The sequence below is a fragment of the Notolabrus celidotus genome, chromosome 15 (genome assembly GCF_009762535.1).
Source record: "Notolabrus celidotus isolate fNotCel1 chromosome 15, fNotCel1.pri, whole genome shotgun sequence".
Taxonomy (NCBI): domain Eukaryota; kingdom Metazoa; phylum Chordata; class Actinopteri; order Labriformes; family Labridae; genus Notolabrus; species Notolabrus celidotus.
Window position 1 is genome coordinate 33,852,091 of NC_048286.1, and position 9,554 is coordinate 33,861,644.

The window sequence follows — 9,554 nt, forward strand, 5'->3', positions numbered from 1 at the left end:
GGGTTAGGATTAGGATTGGGGTTAGGGTTAGGATTAGGGTTAGGGTTAGGATTAGGGTTAGGATTAGGGTTAGGGTTAGGATTAGGGTTAGGGTTAGGGTTAGGATTAGGATTGGGGTTAGGGTTAGGATTAGGGTTAGGGTTAGGATTAGGGTTAGGATTAGGATTAGGGTTAGGGTTAGGGTTAGGATTAGGATTGGGGTTAGGGTTAGGATTAGGGTTAGGGTTAGGGTTAGGGTTAGGATTAGGGTTAGGGTTAGGGTTAGGGTTAGGGTTCGGATTAGGGTTAGGGTTAGGGTTAGGATTAGGGTTAGGGTTAGGGTTAGGGTTAGGGTTAGGATTAGGGTTAGGGTTAGGGTTAGGGTTAGGATTAGGGTTAGGATTAGGGTTAGGGTTAGGGTTCGGATTAGGGTTAGGGTTAGGGTTAGGGTTAGGGTTAGGGTTAGGATTAGGGTTAGGGTTCGGATTAGGGTTAGGGTTAGGGTTAGGGTTAGGATTAGGGTTAGGGTTAGGGTTCGGATTAGGGTTAGGGTTAGGGTTCGGATTAGGGTTAGGGTTCGGATTAGGATTAGGATTAGGATTAGGGTTAGGGTTAGGGTTCGGATTAGGGTTAGGGTTAGGGTTAGGGTTCGGATTAGGGTTAGGGTTAGGGTTAGGATTAGGGTTAGGGTTAGGGTTAGGGTTAGGGTTCGGATTAGGGTTTGGGTTAGGGTTAGGGTTAGGGTAATAACCAGAACCAACTCAAGCAAACTGAACCAGAACCGAACCAGAAACGAACCGAACCGAACCTAACCCAACCAGAACCGAACCAAACTCAAGCAAACAGAACCGAACCGAGCCAGAACCGGACCAGAACCGGTCCAGAACCGGACCAGAACCGGACCAGAACCGGACCAGAACCGAACCAGAACCGGACCAGAACCAGACCAGAACCGAACCAGAACCGGACCAGAACCGAACCAGAACCGGACCAGAACCGGACCAGAACCGAACCAGAACCAGACCAGAACCGAACCAGAACCGAACCAGAACTGGACCAGAACCGAACCAAACTCAAGCAAGGGTTAGGGTTAGAACCAGAACCAAACTCATGCAAACAGAACCGAACCGAAGCAGAACCGAACCAGAACTGAACTCAAGCAAACCGAACCAGAACCAAACTGGATCAAACATTATTAATGTCCTCAGCTTGGATGGTCTGATCCGGTTTCTCCTCTCAGTGAGTATTTGCCCGGTCTTTGAGAAGAACCCTAACCCTAACCCTCTCTGAAGGAACAGATGAAGCCACGATACACAGCCTCCCCTCCATCACCTGGATCCTATATCCTCACACGTGATTGGCCGCATGGCCGCCATGCTGACCAATCAAAACAAAGTTCTGCTGTGAGCAGAGCTGGGGCTGAGCACTGAGAGAGCTAAGCAGGGACAGGAACTAACTGGGAGCCGGCTCTCTCTGGATGTGAGCCGGCTCTTCTGATCCACTATAAAGCATGGACTCTAAGAGCTGCAGCTTCTGATCAGGACACATCACTAATGTGTTTAATCTGTGTTACAATCATGAGGGGGTCCTTGGACAGTTTCCTCACCTGTAAGGGGTCCCTGGATCCAAAAGGTTTGAGACCCCGTGCTTTAGAGGGATGTACTGAACCAGGAAGTAAGAGATCATTTTAAGACTTAAATATTGGTTTCTATGAATTACATAAATGATGTCTAACAATCAAATAAATAAATAAACACACACACACATTAAAATTGACACGTCATTTTTAAGAGTGCATTACAGTTTACAATCAAATGAAGTCTGAGCAACAGAAGGCAGATTAAAACAGAACACAAGATTCATTATCAGCTACTTGTTACAACTAAAAGTGACTAATACTCTGCTTCACACACACACACACACACACACACACACACACACACACACACACACACACACACACACACAGAGGAACCATGAATCAATGTACAAATCTTTGCAAACAGATGTTGATGTCACAGGGACGAGGCGTTGATCTGTTCATTTACAGAGTGGATAGAAAATGAGCGAGCGTGGGCGACGATGATCCCCACTGTAGAGTATACTAATATATTTATAGATTTACTTTTTGTGTTTTTCTCTTTATGCAAACACATTCACAACAGATCGATTTCTACCAAGTGATGGACGCTCATGCCGGAACCAAACTGTCTAAGCATGCAGTCTAAAGAGAGCTAACAGCAGCACACCAAGAAGAAAGAAACACCCCTATACACTCCACAACAACAACAACCACACTGCTGCTGAGGATGGACCCTCATCATCCTCATCATCCTCATCATCACCTTCGTCTTCGTCATCATCCTCATCATCACCATCATCACCTTCGTCTTCGTCATCATCCTCAGATACTTTTTGTCCTTGAAAATCTCCTTCACCTGTCCACTGAGCGCGCTCTCACCATGCCGTCCCCCTCGGACGCCATGATCGGGACAGAGAGCTGGAACGTTGTTGTGATGTTGTGTTTCGGGATGTTTGACGTACAGATGGAGGTTTCTGATATTTGTTATATTTAACACAGGCTCACCACATAGTCAGGGGCGTGTCCAGACGGAGGAACGGGGCGGCTTGGACCCCTTGGGATTTGGTGCCCTCCCATAATCCTTCACTCTGATTGGCTGTTTGTTACAGGCTGGTAAAGCCTTTGTGTTTGAGTGTGGCACATGTTCTTTAATGCTAATGCTACAGAAGTAAATGATATCAGTTTGGGACTTAGGGGTGTAACGATTCATCTCCTACATCCATGTATTGATTTATATTCCTGTGATCTGACTACATCGATCTGTGCTCGGCAGGTTGGCCTTCCAGACGACATGTATGGATCTAACATCGTTTTAAAGGGTAATAAATCGATTGTATCCATAACACGGGATTTAAGCACAGCAGACTTTATATGGATGTGTTTCTTCTTTACACTTTTAATGATAAAGACTTTAAACGTTACTCAATTCAGGCTGCCTGTCTGTGACGTCATCACCATGCACCAACAGACAACTAAACACAGCATGGAGGACGGCAGAGGAGAAGCTGGTAGTGTTGTAGTCAAGACCACATTAACTGAGACCAGGACATCAATCAATCAATCAATCAATCAATCAATCAATCAATCAATCAATCAATCAATCAATCAATCAATCAATCAATCAACTCATATTTGTATAGCGCCAAATCACAACAAACGTTATCTCAAGACTCTTTTACAAACAGAGCAGGTCTAGACCACTCTATGTTAAATTATGAACAGAGACCCAACACCAAGACCAGATCAGACTCAGTCTGACCCCACCTTAATCCATCATGAGCATTACACATCGCAGTATTTAGATAGTTACAGCAGAGAGGACAAACTTCCTTTTAACAGGCAGAAACCTCCAGCAGGACCAGACTCATGTTAGACACACATCATGCATGCATGCCATGGTGCACATGTCCGAGACCAGAGTGCACCAAGACCAAGACATTTAGGGATCGAGACCGAGTCAAGACCAAGACCAAGGCAAGGGGTTCTTTCTTATCAGAGTAATGACAGGGACACAGAGTACATCAGTGGTGGTCTCGACTGGTCTTGATATAAAATACTGAGTTCACCCAGTCTGAGAAATGATCGAGCCACCATGGCGGTCCAGTGTGTGGAAACACTTTGGCTTTTCAAAGACAGAGATGTTCTAAATAAGTCGCTCTCTGTTTGTAGGATATGTAAAGGTCAGGTACAGTTACCACGGCAACACCACAAATCTATCCAACCGCCAACTAAAGTGCCGTGGGATTTCACACGACGCCGGCCGTTCAGACGCCTCTTACAGCGTTCATCAGGGTCACTTCAGCTCTGCAGAATCCTCAGGACAAAAACATCACAGCAACAATTACCAAGACATGCGACCCTACAGAGTGGTTAAAAAGTTACTGAATCATTACGGATCGTATCGTTCCAAACGAACCGATATCGTCCTTTAATCATATCGGCAACCACGAATCGAATCGTTGTTCAAAAGAATCGTTACACCCCTAGACTTAGAACTACTGAACATCTTGAATGGTTGCTTTAGCTGATGTGTGAAGGGAGCTAACGGCTAACAGCTAACAAATACGTTGTCCCCGCCCACATTTTCACTGTCAGCTTCCTGATCATGTCTCCAGAGGAAGATGGCCGCCGAGGGAACACGGTGAGTTCGTCTCTCTTCATGTTTTAAAGTGTTTGTAGTCAGTCTCACGGCTCACAGATCCTGGACCATCAGCTCTGTTGCCATGGTTCCCCTCAGGTTAAAATACCTTGAGCGTGGAGGTTACACAGTTGACCTGAACGATGATGATGTCTATGTACAGATTTAGCTACAGTTACAGCAGGCTGAGACGGCAGCAGAGCTTAACACGAGCTCTGCGTGTTAGATTTCCATCAGACGCAGAGAAAACAGCGGGGCCTCATGCAAGAGCCGCTCCAACCTTTTATTTTAGACCTCTCTTTGTTCCACCAGAAAACTCAAGAGGCAGCGTTCCTATGCTAACAGGAAGTCAACTAATAAACCATCAAATGTTTCAGTTAAAACACAATCAGTGCATTTGTTGTTAGCTAGCTTACTAAGCTACACTAACTGCCCAGCAGTTCAACCCGGCAAAATTAATTTAGCTGCTTTGCTAGCTAACATAAAGTCAGTATATGAACAGCAATTCCCAAGTCTGAAAATTAACTTCCTGTTGAGCTAGCTTGAGTGAAACGTGCAAATGAACGGAGAAATGAATGTTGTTTAGCACTGGAGTTGTTTTAAATGTAACTTCTTTTTTAACTTAGCTAGCTTACATTAGCTGTTTGGGGCAAAAAACAACAACACCAAAACTTTCTTTAAGCTAACGGTTCTGCTTAGTTAGCTAACATGTAGTCAATACGTTAGCTGTTTTGATTCTAAGATGGTCAAATAAGCTAACGGCTCTCTTTAGCTAGCTAACACGTAGTCAATACGTTAGCTGTTTTGATTCTAAGATGGTTAAATAAGCTAACGGCTCTCCTTAGCTAGCTAACACGTAGTCAATACGTTAGCTGTTTTGATTCTAAGATGGTCAAATAAGCTAACGGCTCTCCTTAGCTAGCTAACACGTAGTCAATACGTTAGCTGTTTTGATTCTAAGATGGTCAAATAAGCTAACGGCTCTCCTTAGCTAGCTAACACGTAGTCAATATGTTAGCTGTTTTGATTCTAAGATGGTCAAATAAGCTAACGGCTCTCTTTAGCTAGCTAACACGTAGTCAATACGTTAGCTGTTTTGATTCTAAGATGGTCAAATAAGCTAACGGCTCTCCTTAGCTAGCTAACACGTAGTCAATACGTTAGCTGTTTTGATTATAAGATGGTCAAATAAGCTAACGGCTCTCCTTAGCTAGCTAACACGTAGTCAATACGTTAGCTGTTTTGATTCTAAGCCAGTCAAATAAGCTAACGGCTCTCCTTAGCTAGCTAACAATGAACAGTGAATAGATAAATTAGCTTGAACGATTGAGTTACACAGTCTGTGGACAGGTGGACATGTTAACATGGGGCTCTATGGGGACTGACTCGCTCTTGAAGACAGCCTCAAGTGGAGATTTGGGGAACTGCAGTTTTTGGGACTTCATTTTCAGCTTGCTGCTCTGTGAAATCGTTGAGTTGGATAATTAATGTGACAAAGCTTTGAAAAGTAGACGACTCAAACTGAAGGGAGTCATAGAACATTGAAATATCTGCTGTGTTTGTTTCGAGTTTCTCCACATTAGCTTCATTAATTTGGAACAACCTAAATCTAAAAACAGTTTGGACTAAGGCATGATAATTATCATGTAAAATCACATGTAAGGGTCAGACAGAGTTAGCTGTAAGCAGAAGAGAAAGCTTCCTTTTGACTCGTTCATGCCACGTCCACAGACTAATCGGTGTCTGGTTCTTGCATGAGGCCCAGAACCCTGTCCCCTTGAAGCTAAACGGCACCCTGATATCAGAACACTGAGCATGCCTGGCCGTGTCATGCATCCCCAATCTTTAACAGAGACAGATATCAGAGTGAGTAAACACTGCCGTCACTCTGCAGTGGAAATATTTGCACAATCACCTCTGCAGCCCTTAGAGATTACCCCCCATCCCATCCTGAAATGCCCCCTCCTGACCCCCCCTCCCCAATCCCTGATGGTACAAGGTCACATGACACAGACAGAAGGAGGGACACAAATGCTTCTGTTGGAAAGCGACAGTTCAAAGACGAGTATGTGTTTGACACAGAAGACAGAGAAGGGCGATATTTCGGGTTCTTCTTTAGAGGGTCGTGGTCTCTATCCCGAGGCGTTGATGTACAGCTGACTCTGCAGGATGTAGTCGATGACGGGCTGACTCAGGTAGTCCACGACATGGCCGTCCCCGTGCTGCAGGGCCAGTCTGAAAGAGAGTACACATTAAATCAGTCTGGATCCTTTTCTTCTACCTTAGGTGCATTTCCACCAAGAGTCCCGGGGTCTTTTAGCCCCCAGAACTACTTCCCCCTGAACTAAAAGGTTCCTGGTCCCCCATTGTTGTCTGCGTTTGGACCGCGGGCTGAAGTCCCGGGTAGATTGTGTAAATCAGGCCAGTGATGTATGGAGGAAAAAAAGTAAATGCACTACACCACCAGACCAGTAGAGGGCAGTAACACAAAGAGGAATGCCATTCATCACAGATGACACCATAGAAGCAGACGGACAGGCAGGTATCATTCTGATCAACACAACAGTTAGCCTGTTAGCATGAAGAGACTCAGCTGGTCTGTTTTAGATGGTGCTATATTTCATCACAGATGGATTCACTGAATCAACACGTGAGAGGAGATAAGCGCGAGTAGCAAAGACGTTTCAACACGGCTTTAAAATCCTTTTGAACTCAAAAAGCCGTGATCGCAGAGATCGGCCGGTGTTTTGGTTTAAACGGCGACCCTGATAACTGGAGACTCTCAGCCGGATGCATCCCTCATACACGTTGACAAAAAAATTTGAAAAAAAATTTGAAAAAATATTTTTTACCTAAAAAAGTTTTACAAAGAAAAATTAAAAAAAAAAATTTTTTGAAAACAAATTTTTGAAAAAATTTTTTTTTTGAAAAAACAAATTTTTGAAAAAAAAAATTTTGAAAAAAAAAATTTTGACAAAAAAAATGGACAAACAAAAACAAATGGACAAAAAAAAAATTTGACAAGAAAGTTGATCCAGAGCCTGTCGAAAAAATTTACTTTCTTAAAATTTGAAATTTTTCTCCAAAAGCAGAAAAACCTGCGCCTGCTGTTATAAACATTTAAAAAGCAAAGAATGAATCAACACGTGAGAGGAGATAAGCGCGAGTAGCAAAGACGTTTCAACACGGCTTTAAAATCCTTTTGAACTCAAAATGCCGTGATCGCAGAGATCGGACGGTGTTTTGGTTTAAACGGCGACCCTGTTAACTGGAGACTCTCAGCCGGATGCATCCCTCATAAACGTCATTAGACCATCATTAAATATCTGATGAGGATATTTTGAAATCTTAATAAAAACTAAACTAGTTTGCATTCCCAGGAACTCCCTCTGTGTTTCAACAGCTGTGTAAACTCCACAAACACTGACACGTTCAGCTGAAGGTCTCCAGTTTACTGGGTCACTTTTAAAACCGGAACACCGGGAGGAGAGACGCATTCACGGTGGGCTGAGAGAAGACTACTGTTACAAGCTGCTAAATCAAGAGAATCACAGCTTCTTCTTTTGAAAAGTACACACACATACAAACAAGATAGAACAAATAAAAACTAATGAAAGAAAGAGAAATCAAGAGAATCACAGATGTGTGTGATGTTATTGTGGACGGAGGGAGGAATAAAAACACTGAGGTTAATCTACCAATCAGACACGTTCAGCATTGCAGGCCCCACCCCCTGAAAGTCCCTGGACCTTTGAAAAGTACTACCCCCCTAGCAGGGGCTTTTTAGGGGGAAGATTATCTACCCCTGAACTAAATTTAGTAAATGAATTTAAAAAGAAAAGTGATAATAGAAGAAGTAAATAAAGCTGAATCCTCACCTGCTCTTAGTCGAGCTGACGATGGACATCGGATGACTCGTGGCGTCTTTCACCATGATGATGTTATCCTGAAATCATGACCAGCAGAGAATGAAGGGATGAACTCTCACACGGTGTAAACATGTGCGTCAAACCGTGAAGGACAACGTTTGTAATCTGACCTTGAACTTGCGGAGTATGGAGGAGTGATTCATGATCCTCTCTGTGTCGGCTCCGTCACGAGGAACCACCACGATCCCGAAATCCCCCACGATCACCTCCATCTGAAACCACAGAGACAGGCCTTCAGTCCGTCCTCAGGACACACGGTCCAGAACCAGAACACGGACCACGGTCTACACGGACACGCAAAGTCTCTGAACACTGAACTAAAATTAGAACTGAGGACAAATGGAAAATGCTTCTGGTAGAGTTTGAAGGAAGTTAGCCTCCGTGCTAGCTCATCTGGAAAAATGTTCTTACTCTTCAAGAGAAACAGAGGAACTTCAACTAATGAACTAATGAACTAATCATCAGAAAGAAGTACATTTATAAATAATTATTAACCCTCCTGACGCTGTCCGCTGCTCTGAGGACACGATGTAAAAGCTCTAAGAGGAACTGTTCCTCTAACAAGAACCTTTTAAAGTCCGTTCAACTTTACCAATGAAAAGTTCTGCAGAAGAGTTCTCTGGGTTCTTGCTAACTGCTAGCATTCACATTAGCAAGGCTAGCTGGTTAGCACTGAGTACGAAGAGTAACACTGCATGCTTCAGGAAGTTACGCTTTCTGCTGCAGATGTTTCCTTTGTCAAAACATCTGCACGACTTCTCAGTAGTTATGATCGTGTTCAGAGTTAACTGCCAGGGGGCGGGGCTTCACGGGAAAGAGGGTGGGGTCTATATAGTCAGGGCGGGGCTTCCCAGGAAAGAGGGTGGGGTCTATACAGTCGGGGCAGGGTTTCACAGGAAAGAGGGGGGATCTATATAGTTGGGGCGGGGCTACACGGAAAAGGGGCGGGGTTACATTGTGCTTACATCACTGTCCTTCCACAGACCAGGGATGCAGAAGGACTCCAGGAGGTCACTGCCACACAGGAGCAAGATGCGTAACTCTACAGACGACAAACACACAGGCAGGAGGAGAGAGACACGTCCTCAGTAAACAACATGTTTACTCTGTAAACAACATGTTTACTCTGTAAACAACATGTTTACTGGATCATAACAAACAAACAAGAAGGATTCAGACAGAGCAGGAAGGAAAGAGAGCACACAGGAGTCTGATCAGGGTCAGGGTGAAGACTCACCGATCTCCTCGTATCGCATGGCGGTCCCCAGGTTCGCGTTTTCATCTGACATGAAAACAAAACACATTTCAATCCAGCAAACGTCGAATGTTTCCGACGTATGTCTGAGGATCTGTGTCAACAATCGTTAACTACGATCATTTATTATATCTATTATGAAATACGACATCTGTCAGATCGGTGATCCGA

The 9,554-nt window shown here is 44.1% G+C and overlaps 1 protein-coding gene across 1 annotated transcript in view; it reads right to left on the reverse strand.

Annotated features, from left to right (window-relative positions):
• Nucleotides 1–1,752: 1,752 nt before the first annotated feature.
• nmnat2 (nicotinamide nucleotide adenylyltransferase 2) overlaps nucleotides 1,753–9,554 on the reverse strand; it is a 16,213-nt gene continuing 8,411 nt past the window's right edge. The window contains exons 7-11 of the mRNA XM_034703173.1: nucleotides 9,366–9,410; nucleotides 9,094–9,170; nucleotides 8,239–8,340; nucleotides 8,078–8,145; nucleotides 1,753–6,434 (exon numbers count right to left, since the gene is read on the reverse strand). Coding sequence (XP_034559064.1) covers nucleotides 6,332–6,434; nucleotides 8,078–8,145; nucleotides 8,239–8,340; nucleotides 9,094–9,170; nucleotides 9,366–9,410 — 395 coding nt within the window. The 3' untranslated portion in view covers nucleotides 1,753–6,331. The remainder of the gene's footprint in view (nucleotides 6,435–8,077; nucleotides 8,146–8,238; nucleotides 8,341–9,093; nucleotides 9,171–9,365; nucleotides 9,411–9,554) is intronic.